The 16840-nt window shown below is 33.1% G+C and overlaps 1 protein-coding gene and 2 long non-coding RNA genes across 3 annotated transcripts; 1 reads left to right on the top strand and 2 right to left on the bottom strand.

Annotated features, from left to right (window-relative positions):
- Positions 1 to 206: 206 nt before the first annotated feature.
- On the top strand, positions 207 to 2989 carry LOC141646439 (uncharacterized). Its single transcript, XR_012545557.1, has 3 exons — positions 207 to 388; positions 481 to 571; positions 2740 to 2989. It is a non-coding gene; the product is annotated as an uncharacterized LOC141646439 (long non-coding RNA).
- An 841-nt stretch (positions 2990 to 3830) lies between these two features.
- Positions 3831 to 6402, bottom strand: LOC141646438 (uncharacterized). Its single transcript, XR_012545556.1, has 4 exons — positions 6111 to 6402; positions 4794 to 4922; positions 4324 to 4712; positions 3831 to 4098 (listed from the first exon to the last, which is right to left on the bottom strand). It is a non-coding gene; the product is annotated as an uncharacterized LOC141646438 (long non-coding RNA).
- A 2032-nt stretch (positions 6403 to 8434) lies between these two features.
- On the bottom strand, positions 8435 to 12126 carry LOC141648355 (indole-3-acetic acid-amido synthetase GH3.3-like). The gene is made up of 4 exons (XM_074456924.1): positions 11404 to 12126; positions 10762 to 10863; positions 9726 to 10541; positions 8435 to 9366 (listed from the first exon to the last, which is right to left on the bottom strand). Exons 1-4 carry the CDS (start codon positions 12033 to 12035, stop codon positions 8811 to 8813), a joined length of 2106 nt encoding a protein of 701 aa, XP_074313025.1. The 5' UTR covers positions 12036 to 12126; the 3' UTR covers positions 8435 to 8810.
- Between the last annotated feature and the right edge of the window lie 4714 nt (positions 12127 to 16840).

Raw genomic sequence — 16840 nt, 5'->3', positions numbered from 1 at the left:
CCCACACTCGTTATTCCTCTTTTCACCTTGAGTTATCATTTACCTCATCACCTAGGCACATGACAAGTTGGCAACTTGATTTTTTTTCCTTGGAGCCCAAGGCCTACCCTCTTAGGCATGTGACTAATTTACCTAGAGTAATAGCCTAAAGACTAGCCTTAATCATTTCTACCACTCACTCTTTTACCTAGAGTAATAGCCTAAAGACTAGCCTTAATCATTGATTCATTTCTACCACTCACTCTTTACTAGCTTCCTATTACCTACAAGTTAGACCTAATCATTCTATAAATTCTCCTCTCTAAACTCTTCACTTGGCCGTAGCTTTCAACACCCATTTCCAACCTTTGTTTCATTCATTCTCACATCTCTTCCATCTTGCTCATTTGTAAGTGTGGGTGATTATTTAATTGTCATTCTTATACTAGTTTATTTAGAGTACTATTTAATTATTTGTCTTAATTCTTATGTTTGTTCAAGGAGGTGAGCAAGATACCTTTGTTGAGGGAGATCATTTGGGTTGATCTTATTACAATATCCTACCTATTTACTAGTAATAATCTCTATCAAGGTAACTAGGTTTTCTCCTTTTCATGATTTTTGAATTTCAAGTGCTTTTATGAGGTTATAATAAGATTGATAATATATATGATGTTTAAAATCATGGAAATATATGAGATTCATAATTCTTATAATAAATAGTATTTTTCATTATTTTGTGATGAATATATACTTATTTAAATATTGTATATGATTTATTTGTGTTTTTATGTGATTTAACAATCTAGTCAATATGTAAAATATATGGATGATTATAAAAATTATATTTTTGATTATATTCTGATTTATTATCATTATTTATGAGTTTTCATGTGATTATTTTATTTCTATAACTATCATATGTTTATTTGTTGTTATTTGATATTTAATCACGGTTTTATGTGTAATCGTCTAATAAATATATAAAACATAAAAATAATTTCGAAAATTTACTTCCTTAATTTTATTCTGGCCTATTATAACTTATATAGTATTTAAATTGATTATTTTATTTTTATAATTATTATTGCTCTTATTTAATATATATATTCGTGTTTTATGCAATTAATCTCAAGTAGATATGTAAAATATATAAATAAATATGAAAATTGAATGTTTTATCATAGGATGGCTTATTTTAGTGTATTAAAGTTTTGCATGTCTATTTTATAATTTGTATAATTACTTTTGAATTTTATAACTAATTAGTCCATAAATAAGGTTTAATTATGTGAGAATAATAAATAAATATAAATAAAATATTTACAATTTATTTTTATGTATATTCTGTCCTATACTTATGTAAAATAAATTATTATTGGTCGTGACACAATTTTCTTATTTATTTCTTTATTTATGCATGAAATAGCCTATTAAATGCTAATTTTATGTTAAATATGTGAAACATTATTAAATAATTTATTAGGTAATGTTTTTATTGAATTTATAACTCACTAAAATGTCTAGTAATTTTTCATGGGTAGAACTTTTGTTTAATTGTTTAGAATTAATAAATGTTTAATTAACGAATTTAATAAATGTTTGTTAAGGAAATAACTAATAACATATTTGATGGTATCATGTCTTGTAAATATATTCTCCATAACTATGTTTATAATGTGAGATTACAATAAGTGTATTTGTTAAGAATTGATTGTTACTTCTACTATGGTAAATGTCATGTATACACTTTTTGTGATATTGCCTTTTGGAAATTATATATTGACATGAGTGTCTCTTGTTTTATATTGAAAAAGTTGAAATTATACTCTAGCTTTGATTACCATTATTGAATTTCATTTAATATTATTTATCGCTCAGTTATGAGCATTTTGGCATGTTAACATGAGGTTATTCATGGTGCACATTTGTTATCTTTTGGACCTTGTTCCATTTTATATATGGTTTAGCTAGAGTATAAGATATCGAGTAGATTTCAGGTTATTGGTCTACTTGAGATGAGCAATACCAAACTGGGTAGGTTTCGTGTTATTGGCCTACCTAGTACCCTGGCATGGTTTCGTGTTATTGGCCTCGCTATGGGTTGACCGTCCTTTTTGGATACTCTTATGAGTCTATGGATATGTCGTTTGGGGGTCAAGGGTCCGCACTTTTACGCCTTGACTGGTTAAGGGTCCGCACATTTACGCCTTAACTAGACATTATGTCCCTCGAGAGTCTGCCAGTCTTAGACACGGGTTCACGGTTATGTGTCCCGCCGTAGGGTTATTTTGGTGTCAGGTTATTGACACCAAGGTTTAGGGTTTCAGGTTATTGGCCCTAGACGGTGCTCGTTCTTGTCTCATGTTATTCTATGTATTTATGGTCCAAGATTTGGATGTGTTTACCACTCGTATATTATCATTACTCATTTCATATGTCATTCGGGTAAATTGGTGTTATTTCTTTTTTATTATGACCACCTTCTTTTACAGTATTTCATATAATCATGTAAGTGACATGAAACTTGTAAGTTGTTACACATTTTAATTAATCATGTGGTATCATTATTACTCACTCATATGTGATTATATACCTTGATATTAAATTTCCATGAAGTTCACATGTTTTCATATTTTGAATGGATTATATGTTGTCTCTTATTATTTGCTCATAATTGTTTCTTGAAATTTCTTAAGTCATGGCTGGGAGGACTCCTAGTTACTCCCCACTGACGGTGGTTGTTGATATTTTTTTCAGGTTGATGTGCTTCTTGGTCATGGATGGGTTTTGAGAGAGATATAATAAATAATAGTTATGATGTTTAGTAATCGAACCTTGTTGTTTTATTTTGGACGGGTTTTTCATTCCCGAGAGTAGTTGTATGCGTAGTTAACTATTACTTTATATATTTCGGTAGCACCCGGATTTATCGTCATGGTGTTTCCGCCACCATGGACTTTTATTAATATAAAATGCAATATTTATCTAGCTTATTTGTATTATTAAATCCGGGGTTGTTACAATTTTATTAATGGGAGATAATCAAAGGAAAAACGCGAAAGTGGTAATTAAGCACTTTAACTTTGTTCAATTGTGAAATTAGGTCTCATAAGTTTCATTTGGAGCAATCAAACCCCTTTTAAGTCTCATCAAAAGTGAAATTCAACCCCATTTTTAAAATTTTCACAAAAAATTTAATTAAAATATTTTATATTTGCATTAAACAATTTATTAAATACTAAAAATTAATAATTACAATTTTGTGAATTTCTACATAATTTATTAATCATTGAGGAACACTTTTACATACATATTTAGTAAATTGTTTATAATTTATATAGTATTTATACATATATAATAAATGTTTTATATACTATAAAATTTTAAAAAAAAACAATTCTCAATATTTAATATAAATATAAAAGTTCCACTACTACAGAAACGGACTCTTGCGACGCTTTTTAAACCTCTATTGCGACGCTAAATAGCGCCGGAAGGGGTTATACCGACGCTTTTAAATGCGCCGCATTTGCCTGTGCCGCTACCCCCTTTTGCGACGCTATTTTATAGCGTCGGTAAAGCCAAAATATAGCGCCGCGAAAATTGACGCGCTATTTTTGTGCTATAGCAATGCTTTTTAAGCGCCGCTGGAGAATATCCGACGCTTTATAGCGCCTCATATAATATGTCAACTATTGTCTATTACGCACCATTATGCTTTTGTTCAGGCGCTTTTTTGCGTCGCTTTTATATTACAATCAACAATATTATTTATTACACATGCATTCCCTACTATATTAACCTTCGAGCAAACATATTTCTTGCTAAAGCAGAAATTAAACACGCAATTTTTGTAGAAACAAACATATCTTAGCATTAAACAACTTTAATGTCAAATACATGTACGAACCCCATAAGAATAAATGTATCTCAAATAAAAAATACATCAAAAAAAATATCCAACAATCCAGACACAAAATTCTCTATTATTCGCAACCAACAGTGGCAAGTGACTATTTGCGGCATCTTAGAAATACATATCTTTGGTGCCTGTTAACCAATCCTTGCGATGAACTTGAGCTTGGTGATACATAAAGCAGCTTGAACATAGAATTACTGAAAATTCAAGTGAAAACAATGTAAGTCGCTAATCAAATTTAGTATGTTATTTGATATTATATCAAATTTATCAGACCACCAAATACATCCTCATAAATCATAAGCATAAGATATTACCATTATTATCTAAAGAAGCAAGAAAACACTTAAAAGTTCAAAAGGAGAGACAAGACATGACATCAAGAGAAGATGGATGATCAAGAGATTAAAAAGAATACTTACCTTACTATTAATTATCGTAATCAGATTCTCCTTCTGAGCTAGCTAGATTCACTCGACTCAAGATCACTTAAGTTAAAACCCTCTGTATTTCTCAACTTCCTTTTTAGCTTGGTAATAGTGTTTCCTTGTCTTTTCATACGATTATCCATTGTTTCTATTTTGTCCTTTAGTTGACGAATAAGATACATGGTTGCTGTCTCCTCGGTTGTAGACATATTTAAGCCGTTGGAATAATGCAAAGTAGAAGAAGCCTCTACTAGATCTGATGGCTTAACACTTAGCCCAAGGCCTCGAACCCGACCATATTTATCTTTTCCCAATACTTGTGCAACAGGGTCATCATCTAAGTTCCAGTGCTCTTGTTATGGAGCAATTTCCTTAATTTGATCCTGTAGATGTAATTGTACTAAAGTAACGCAAAGAAACATTACCTTTAATAACTAAAATAAATAAAAGCTTCAGACACATACCGTTAGAAGAGGATAGGTCACTAGTAGCATATCTTATGAAGTCACGAACTCCTAATCGGTATTGTTCACTTTCTCTACGACTAGCCAAATTTTCCTTGATAAATTTCAGATCCATCATCACTTGTCAAACTGAAAAATAGTTTCACATGTATTGAAATCAACAGCGATAATGAAAATTATCTACAAACTACTTAAAAATAAGAGTCATCTTGTCTAAAACAAATATATTCACCAAATAAACACAAGTAGAAAGATCAAGGAAAATTTCCAGTTCGGGCACCCAAGGTTTGGCAAAATTTCATTTAGGGTGCCTGAGGTTTGCATCTTCCCATTTTAAGTGCCTGAGATTTAACCTTAGTTCCACTTTGGGTACCTTACATTTCCATAGTTTCAATTTGGGTTCCTTGATATCATTACTGGTAGCTCATCACCATCATTACTAGCAGTAAAATAAATAAAACTTGTCACCTTAAACCGTCAGAGACTCAAAAGCAAAGAGGAAATGTTAAGTGTACAAATTTCCTCTAAACAAATGCTACTGCATCTACAATTGAAGCACAGCAAAAAAAAGTTTACCTATTTACTTTTATCTTCTATATTTCAACTACATAAAAGAGCAATTTCATTTTATACTTCCATTATTACAATATTACTAGCAATTCATTCTAGAAAAAATAACTTCTTAGTCTACAAGAATCAAGATAGTAGCAAAATCTTGTCAGGTTCATACAATCAAAACAGTAAGTACCAAAAAAAAAATGCAATCAAAACAGTGAGATTTGGCAACACTAGAGCAACTTTATTTGACCTTTATATAGAACATTCTTCTATGTTGAACAAATTATTTCATTTGAGCCATATATGCCCAACGCCTCTCCTATGGCTGGGTATATGTATATACAATACATATGCCTCTCTTGGGTAACGGATACATGTTTGTCTGATTTCCCTTTCGAGTTTTCTAGGTACCGTACAAATTCCAGCCGGGACTTTAAAATCAAAAAACATATTTACGACAAGGCAGTAAGTATTATCCAAAATTAGCTACATACCAATCAAATATTCATCTAATTACAATAACCCCAAATAATTAGATAAGTCAGTAACTTAGCAAAATTATCCAAATTACATTCAAAATTGGTTCAAATTGGAGAAAAAAAGTAGCAATTGTGATGAGTTTTATATGAAAATCAAGACCTATAGATAGATCCCGAATAATCAAGAAGGAAAACTAAAAAATTGGAGTAAAAATAACAGCCACAAATTAAAAACGTAATGATAATTGATAGGGAATGATGAATCTTCAAATTTTGATACCTGAATATGTGATTGGAGCTTCTTGTTCGCCGTTCACTCGATTACTCTTCAATTTCTGATGGAGCTTCTTCTACGCCGTTCGCAAGAATGGGGAGATTTTTTTTAAAAGGGTTTTACTAATGAGAAAGGGTTTCGCGCTGTAATTTTAGTCCGGGTTTTTGTTTTTGGGTTTATTCAAGCACTTTTATGAGGCGCTTTATAATAGCGCTCCGTACTTTAGTTTTAATAACCATATTTCAGCAATTTTTTTATAAGCGCCGGAAGGTGAGCGCCTCTATATACCATTCTTGTAGTAGTGTTCTAAAATTATAATACAAAATATTTTATATTTTAGAAATTGTATCGAAAGTGATTTTAATATAAAAATTTGGTGAAAATTAAGAAAATGGAGTTGAATTTCACCTTTGGTGAAACTTAAAGGGCTTGATTGCTCCAAATGAAACTTATGGGGCCTAATTTCACAATTGAACAAAATTAAGGGGCCTAATTACCACTTTCGCATTAAATAAAATTTATAGTTTAGAAGATGAAAATGGAGGAAGGTGAAATTAGGATAAGGGAAAACATAGCAGACTTGTTGTAAATAGAGCACGAAGAAGTGAAATAATTACAATTACAATGATAAAAATGGGACCCCCAAAATAGTTCACCGGTTACTTCCGGTCAAACAATACATAATTCTAGTAGAAGTTGAGAGAGGTAATAGTTGAGTATAATGTCAGTTAAATTGTAGTTTGGAATAACTTGAGAAGGACACCAATAGTTCAGGGTATTTTCATTAAATAACCCAAAAATAAATGAATTCCCTATTCACAAGTGCATTATACTTTGACATTTGTATTGAATATCATCTAAATTCGGTGGCGAAAACCGGAGAACAATAAAAGTGAAATGGATTGAGTGTAATTTTTTCTTGATGTCAAATGAGCACAGCTAGCAAAAGCTGACCCGACCCGCCTGAAACCCAGCTCGATAGAACCTGAAAATTGGGTGAATCGAAACTGACCCGACGCCACCCGATAACCGATACCAACCTTATTTTTTACTACCCTAACCGGACCTGAACCGATCCGACCCGACTCGTGACTCGATATAAACTCAATTAGATAGATGACCCAATAATGAACTAGCTTAATAATATTGTAAATAGGACCAAATTGACATTTATCATAATTGTTTTTAGGGTGTTCATCGGTCCAGAACCGGACCGGATCGATTTGACCCGCAGGCCGGACGACCACCTACCCCAAAATCGGTGATCAGATCGGTTAGGAGAGGACCAGGACTGGACCAGATAGATTTTATAAGATGTTTTAAAGTTTTTTTTCTGGGACTTGATCGGAGACCGACTACCGTAATTTTGTGAACCCGGAAACCGTATCAGCCGGTCCAATCTGATTTATGAACAACCTAAATTATTTTCATTTAAATTTACAATTAGTACACCTACACATTGTTTAAATTACTACAAAGTAAAGGGATTTAAGTTTATTTAGTAGTAAAATAAAGGTGTTTATTTACCAGTTTCCCGCCTTAAAAAGTGAAGGTTGTTTCATCTAACTCAATTTTGAGCGACATTTCTAAACTTTTGTGTAATGTCATATACTCAATCAGAAGGAAATAAAAAAGGGGTAAAAGTTTAAAGTAGTGATTTCATGGATTAATATATACTTCCTCCATTCAACTCCACTCTACCACTTTCCTTTTTTACGTTTGCCAACGCGTGTTTTACGTGGTAAATATCGTTAGTTACGTATTTGTAAAAATTATAAAAGTTAGATATTTTTAATGTACTCGTAAAAACGAATCAAACAAGATCCCACATGAATATATTTTCATTTACGTATCGAGAGAAACTTGAAATTGATACTCACTCGTGAATAGTGTACGAAAATGAAATTGGTAAAGTGGAGTTGAATGGAGGAAGTATAAGACTCAGTTATTGAGTAAGGGGCCCGGACTCATAATTTTACAGTTTGATACTTCCTCCATTCAACTCCACTCTGCCTATTTTCATTTTCGACACTATTCACAAATGCACATTCAATTTCGATTTTCTCTCAACACATAAGTGAAAATATATTCATGTGTGATCTTGTTTAATTCGTCTTTACGAGTAAATTAAAAATATCTAAATTTTATAATTTTTGCAAATACGTAGCTAACGATATTTACCGTGTAAAATACGCGTTGGTAAATGTGAAAAAACAAAGTGATAGAGTGGAGTTGAATGAAGTATATAAAAACTGAGTGAAAGTTGGACCTCCTCCCAACATAACTAATATTCTTTACCAATGTATAACAAATAAAGTGAAATGGGAATATACAAATCTAGAAAATAAATCGAATATAGTCTACGCATAAGAAGTCCAATGTCATACACACTTTTACAGCGTTACATAATTGGATATCAATAGGACACGAGTGTGTAAAATCGAGTTTTATTATCACCCTCTAACAAGTTTCACATAGTAATTTTAATAGTCCGCAACTCTATAGTGAATGTAAGAAGTTACTATCAAGACTTAGTATCACTTAGTTGCGTCGGCTCCGCTCAAAAGGAGAACTTTATACCTAAAATTAAAAGGAAAGATTTAATAACTACGGAGTAGTAAAAACAAGTCTAGGACTTATTCATAGGCTCGCCGGAGGGTTTTTATTTCATCCATTATTATTTTAGCTCTATGGAATGCCTTGATGTTAAGGACGACAATGAGGCATTGAAGGGCTGAAGTGGCTTGAGACGACTCTGGAGTCGAGTAACTCTAACATGGACAACGATTTCACACACCTTGGAATCTTAAATTGGTTAAAAGTCGCCCCAGTTGATATTGCCAAATCCATAATCTTTTCAAATGTCCCGTTACTTAACACTTGGATCTCAAGTGGACCTATGCAATTGGTTTTCCGGCACGACCGGTAGTAAAATCCCAGGGATTCCTCCATCGCCAAACAACATTCCTCTAGGATGCTTGCGCCAAGCCCATGCCAATTTTCTGGACTTTTAGTTATGAGCTCAAGATAGATAACATAGTGTCCTGGATTGGTCTCGGTACATGAATTGCTCGTGTAATCGAGGATTGTTGTGTTAAACGGTTGGAGTACAGTGGACGCCGTTTGAATTGCCATATGTAATTCAGATTCGGTTGTTTTCTCGAAGTCAATGCTAAGTACCACATCTCTTCTCCTTACGAACTTAACTTGAGGTGTCGAATTGTAAAATCCAATTACGCAAATCACGTCTGCCATTCGGTACCTTGAATTCATTAAAAATAGACTAATGAATGTCAACATTGATATATAAAGGTCGGTGCCTGTTTGGCCCAACTTTTAGAAGTGCTTTTCTACCGAATAAGCACAAGCTAGGCCAAACTATTAATTTTGAAGAAGTTAAAAACAACTTCTTTTACTTTTATTTTAAAGATTTTTAATGCATAAATGACAACTTATTAATACTTATTAATTCATATTTTTTCATTCTCTACAAATCGAGACCCATGCACTTTGAAACAGCTACTGAAATTTGGCCAGACCAAACTCCATCTAACCGAAAGTTATAAATTAAATAGTCATGAATGAAATATATAGATTATACAATGATTCACAAACTCGTACCTATATAAACCGGTATAGGTTGTGATCACAAGCTCATACTCTTGCCCCACCTCGACATTTGCCATATCCACGGGTTCCGGTTGTGAGCCCGAAACATCATCTTCGGACGTAAGAGGTATGAACTCGTAATAGGCCATATTTGGCATTAAGGTGTAAGAAATGTCATACGGGCCACACATCGGGTCCAAATTATAACCAAAATCACATTCTGAAGAAAAATAAGTCAGAGTCACTATGGGCAATCCTCCACTATAATAGTTTAGCATCGGTATATATTGACTCATGGAGCCTGTTATAATAGCCTCTATGTACTTTGCATTAGGCCAAATCGTTTGTAAAATCCCTTCCCAATTTTCTCCAATGCACGCACTTTCAATAAACTTGGCCAACTCTGGTTGTGGGTGTTGCATGAAGGTCTCAACCATGTGGGTACGTAGAGACGGGTCGGTTATTTTTGGGTTCAGGTTACCCGATGAGATGTCATGACATAGATCGGAGTAATGAGCCTTTAGAAAGTTAAGGGCCCATAAGAGATTTGAACCGAAGAAGACTTTGACACGTGTCACGTCATGACGTTGGTAAAATCCACATAGTAATTGAGTATAAATAGATTGAAAATGATCGGGACAATGGATGGCCTCAATAGGACTCGTATTGTTATTGTAAGGATATGGACTATTGTTGTAAAATTGAGGAGTTTTAAACATGATGTTTGAACCAGGCTGAGCTACTAGACCACCTGGTGTTATAGTTTCATCTCTTGTTAGTAACAAGCCTAACATCTTTCCTTTATCGGGATTTTCCCCTTCAATACACCTGCAGATATAAAATCAATCAGAAACTCAAATATGAAACTGTTCTACAATATAAAATCATAATTCAAAAACGACTAATAATTTTGATAATAACAAATTAACAAGTCTAACAACATTGAATATAAATCCTTAATCTAAAATCGTTTCTTAATGCCGTCTTTATTTGAGACGGTGTTAAACAAGAATTTATATAAAAATATTTGTAAGAATAAGAAACTGACTTTTTGAGAAAAGGGGAAACTGCAGTGAGCAACCTATATCGCCTTTGCAAATCATCATTTGTTATTGGTATCATCTTTTTTTGTCCACTTGATGTTCCTGAGCTGCATGCATGCATGCACACACGTACATCAAAATCATCGCTATCATCGCGCTCATAATTACGAAAAAAAAAACTTCCTTTAATAATACAAATAAATACTTTCATGTATTCAGGCTTCAGCATCAATAATTTGTTGGAAAACTTAGAGATACAAATTCGAGTTGAAATTTTATGCCGAACATAATTATTGTTGAAAAGTTGCATTTCTTTTCATAGAGGTGATCTGATATAAGTCCGTATCATAATACAAAATAATTACCATTAGATGAAATATATCATAGCAAACGTTATTGTTCATTATTGTACAATGGTTGTCTTGTATTTTTGGAGGATACACGAGTGCAATAATTCGTTTACAAAGATTCAATCCTCAATTCTTTAACCAAAAATTGTCAACGATGGTCGTTTTGTATTTTTGGAGGATACACGAGTAAAATATGACTTGGTTTTACAATTTACACTTGTGTAAAACGGTTTTAAAAAGGGATTATTGAATAAAAAAACAATTAATTAGAAGAGTAAAAATGAAACATTTAGTTACCTAAACATTAACCCGGCAATGGGTTGAGCACATAATATTGGAGAAAAATCGCCATTATATATGCGTATGATATCCGGCTTTATATCCTCGTATGTGATTACCGGCACATTGGTCTTGAACATTTCTCGGTCGACATGTCCATGCGGCATACCATGTCGTTTTAAGTACTCCGTGTCTGCGTTTTGGCTTAGGATCTCTGCCAAAATCTTGGTTTGAACCTCGTTACATTTGCTAGTCAATTCCTCTATATATTGGACAGATGCTTCGTAAGCACGTGCTTGAACCTCCACTCCACTCTTCTCCTTTACCGCGGCCACATCTAGAGGTGTGCAATGAGCTGGGCTGGGCTGGGGGCGGGCTGGGCTGTCACTTTGTGGCTCAAGCCCAGCACTAAAAAGGGGTCGGGCTGGGCTGTGCCGGGCTGGGCTCCATAATACCTGCCCCGGCCCATATAGTGTTTTTTTAGTGTTTTTTGCGGGCCAAGGCAAGCTGGGCCGGAAATTTAGGGCACTGGCCCAGCCCGGGTAGAGGGGCGGACTGGGCTGGGCTAGAAAAAATCGGCCCATTGATACGGGCTGGGCTGGGTTGGGCCAAGCTGGCCCGCACCGTTGAACAACTCTAGCCGCATCCATTACACTTGGACTCACTATATTGTATTTTAATGTATTTACTATATTTGGCTAGATGGAGGTTATACTTATGATGATTGAGGCATTAGAGGAGAAAGATAACCCTCTATTTATAGGCTAAGAAGGGCGGATCGGATTTGTAGAATGACAAGGACAATGGCAGAGTGCCACCGATAGGGTCTTGCCAAGAATTTCGGAGGCCTTAAACGAAATATTAAGTGTGTGTTTGGCCTAGCTTGTAAAAGTGTTTTTGGACTCAAAACACTTTTTGGCCAAACACATCATTTTCTAAAAGTTAAACAAAAAATTCTCAAAAACTAAAAATCCATATTTTTGCCCATAGAACTAGAAGCAACAATTTGTTGCTTCTGCTTTTGAAAAACACTTTTAAAAAATTAAGCTTGAAAAACAAAAATACATTTTTGAGAATCGAGGCCAAACAGGCTCTAAAGTATAACTATATTGTATTTTAATATATTTATTATACTTGGTTAGATGAACTAATTCGGAGGCCTAATTACTATAACTACTTAATCCTTATTTTTCCAGCTTTTTGGGCTACAAAATCAAATATTAAAGTTCTAAATTCACTTAATAGTCCAACATTATTAATGTATCTCTATTTAGTTTGATTAACCCATTTTAGCATTTTTTTTCATTTTTTTTTTCAATATAAATTATGATTCATATATCTTATTGAACTTCTTAATAATAAATTCTAAGATTTTACGCAAGTAGAAAACAAAAAGGGAACACTCACGTAATATGAAAAAAAAATCAAGATTTGAAGGAAGAGAAAAGGACGGTGAAATGATATAACCTGAAAATACGTAAATTTCATTGCGAAAATTTATAGTTAATTGCATAAATTTCACTGGTATTTTGGTATTCATCAATACACTATTGTGTAGTTTCATAAGAACGGAAGAGGGTTAAGACTATGATTATCCATTAGTTTACTTCACCATGGTTCAACATTTAAATATTATTTTTCATCCATGACCCACTTTATTAACAATTAGTGTCATTATAGACGAATATATCCGTTTAAAATGAAAGACGGGTCAAATATGCCTAAAGTGGTAATATTTTTGGAGCACACCATGCAACTTGTTGCTTTCTTTTACTTAAACTTGGTGGATATTTGACCTACCTATAACTATAGACGGATATCTCCCATCTATAATGAGAATTTATACTTTACTAAATCTACCCTAAATTTTCTACCTTTATCAATACCTACCTTTCACCCACTTGGCCACTTCAACTCAACCCCTCTCATACTTTTTTAAATAGCTCATTCATAATAAAATTAAACATAAAAAGGTTATTTTATGGAAATAATGCAAACTATGCCTCTTCTTTCCGTATTAATCCGTACGATACTTTAACTCAGAATAATTTGAATTACGTCCTCTTTTTTCTCAAAATGCATCAAGTAAATCGACTACCCATTGATCAAGTCACATTAAAAAAAAAAGTATTTCTACATGGTAATCATGTATTTTTCCATATTCTACATGGTAACCTTATACTCCTATATTTAAAACACATATACGTGGTAACCCTATACTCTATAATATTTATTAGCATGACCCCCAACTTGTATTTTGTCAATTTTTCCGTTAAGTAACTAGCGGAAAGTGACGTGACAAACTTAATTTTGAGTTTTTCTACATGGTAACTCCGTGTTTGAAAATTTTCACACAATAACCCTATTTTAGTACAAAACACGCACGCTTAAAAACGTACCCATTCAATTAACATATTTTCTCTCATTTTCACTCGATTGGTTTAAAAAATGTCAAATCTCACCCATTGAATGACCGGAGCACATTACATCTCCTTCCTTTTGCTCCTATAGGGATTTTTTACTTTAAAATTTCGGAGGCCTTATTAGTAATTACTATAACTACTTAATCCTTATTTTTCCAGCTTTTTGGGCTACAAAGTCAAATATTAAGGTTCTAGAATTCACTTAATAGTCCAACATTATTAATGTATCTCTATTTAGTTTGATTAATCCATTTCAGTATTCTCTCATCTTTATCAATTTAAATTGAGATTCATATATCTCATTGGACTTCTTAATAATAAATTATAAAATTTTACCCAAGCAGAAAACAAAAAAAGGAACTAGGACGTAATATGAACAAAAAAAATTTGAAGGGGAAAAAAAAAAGAATGGTGAAATGATATCACCTGAAAATACGTAATTATCATTGAGAAAATGTGAATTATAGTTAATTGCATAAATTTCATTGGTATTTTGGTATTTATCAAATATGCATGCAATTGTGTAGTTTCATAAGGAAGAATGGAAGAGGGTTAAGACTATGATTATCCATGAGGTTTTTTTTTTTTTTTTTTTTTTTGGAATGAAGTGATTATAAGTTAAAAGACGGGCAGCTCTTCAGCTACATAGAGGAGGGGGGCCGGAGGTAGAGGCGTACTTGTCATAACAAAATCAATCGTATACAAATCGATTACAAAAGATCACTACTACAGATATGGTGGACAACGGCTAATAACCGTTGTTATAGAAAAAAGTGGGCGTTGTTGTTCGGGCCGTTGTTAAAACTTTTAACAACGGTTAAGTTTTTTACTAAGAACCGTTGTCAAACGTTTTAACAACGGTTTAGAACCGTTGTTATTAATTATCCGTTGTGAAAATAAGGCTCTGTTTGGTAAAACTGACTGAAAAGATACCTGAAACCTGATAAGGTACCTGAAACCTGATAAGGTGACTGAAATTAAAATGGTATCTAAAAAGCTAGCTGAAAATTGGAAACTGATAAGGTAGCTGATTAATTGTAAAGTGTTTGGTAAACTAACTGAAAATGTAACTGATTTTTTGTAAAATGACATAAAAGGACATTATAATTATAATAAATTAATTTAAATAAAGGGTAAATATGTAAAGTAGGAACATTTCAGCTACCTGAAACTTTAAAAAGCTACCTGGAGTAGCTTTCCATTTCAGGTACCTGAAAAGTCATTTCAGGTACCTGAAATAATTTTACCAAACAGCACTAGGTAAAACAACTACCTGAAATATTAGTCAAATCAGGTTGCTTGGTCAAATCAGGTACCTAAAATGTTTTGCCAAACATAGCCTAAGTCCCTGTATTGAATAAATTTTTGGTTGGAAAGTAATAACAACAGTTTCATGACATAAAGCCGTTGTTGATAGTAATACGCGCGTTTAATAATTTTTGGTGGGAAAGAAATAAGAACGGAATTTTGTATGATAACCGTTGTTATTACTAATGACAACGGGGTTTTTTTTAATAACCGTTGTTATTAGATTTTTTTTATATAAAAATTACAAATTCAGTGCATTACTACCAAAATTCCTGCATCAATTAACAACAGCATTACTGCCAAAATAACCATTTGGCAAAAAACTTTCTCATGTTCTCCGTTACAATTCACCATTACAATAATGATATTGCTAAAACTATTGAAACATCCCTATATATACAATATGCAACAAAAATATCAGAGTCTTCATTGCAATGTTCAACAAAATTCTCCTAAAGCTCTAAGTTTAAAGCTCTAAATCAATAAAACTAGAACTAAATTGACCCATATATATACCTCTTTAGTCTTCATTGTAATGTTCAAGGACGTACTTGCAATTGTTACTTTTTGTACTCGGAGTCATGTGGCTCGTTGATGACATGCATACTGAAAACAAAGACATTAACGAAAACATTTATGTTAGAGTAGCATATAGCAGCAGCATGCAACATCAACGTAACAACAACAAGGCGTTGTATAGTATTTAATCTAATAATTTAATTTATTAATTCTTGGCATATGAAACGAGAATATATTAATTTAAAGGAAACACATTGTCATTTCTAAAACATATTAATTAAAAAAAAACTCTTGGCATATGAAAGGACACATACACTAATTATAAACTCATTCCACTATTTCAACTAACTCATTATCTCAACCAACCCATTATCTCATTTTTCTTTCAATCTCCCCAAACCCTAAACTCCAAACCTTAAATATTTAAAACCTAAACTCCAAACTTCCTTCAACAATGAATCAGAACATTCATTTAACATTAATAGCGATCGAGTACAACAAATGTTTCATACGCCGCTTAGAGGAAATCGAGAGGAAGAACGGACTCTTCCTTGATAATGTTCAGATCCCACTCAAGGAGGCCACCCTTCGTGGTTGGGTGCCGGAGTTGGAGCAGCTGCATGCAGATATTGCATCTGCTTTACGAGACCTCCACGTAGCAAAGGAGGAGAGGGTCATTCTCATGAAAGAGAATGCCTCCCTAAAAGCCGCTCTGATCTAAGTAGTTTAGTTTAGTTTTTTATTTTGTATATCAATTAGTTAAGTTTATGAATATTAAATGTTGATTTGTTTTACTATCCTCTTCATCATCTTCTTTGTTTTACTTGTTTTACTAATAAACGCATAAAAACTGATCGGATAATTAGAGAAAGAACAATGATGGAGAAAAACACACAAAAAAATAATTAGAGAAAGAACAATAACGACGGAGATGACAAAACCTAAAACCATTAAGAGATAGATATATACCTGATAATTAGAGAAAGAACGGTGACAGAGACGATGAGAAAGAGACGACGACGACAACAGTGACGAAGATGACAGAGCGACGACGAGGGAGAGTTTTGACGGTGAGGGAGAGTGTGTTTGTGTTTGTGTTTGTGTTTGTGTTTGTGTTTGTGTTTGTGTTTGTGTGGTATTGTGGTATTGTGGTGTTTGTTTTTGTTTTTCTATACACTGAAAGTATTGACAACGGTTTTGTATAT

Source organism: Silene latifolia, chromosome 3 (genome assembly GCF_048544455.1).
Source record: "Silene latifolia isolate original U9 population chromosome 3, ASM4854445v1, whole genome shotgun sequence".
NCBI classification, from domain to species: domain Eukaryota; kingdom Viridiplantae; phylum Streptophyta; class Magnoliopsida; order Caryophyllales; family Caryophyllaceae; genus Silene; species Silene latifolia.
This window is presented reverse-complemented; position numbering and strand designations above follow the sequence as displayed.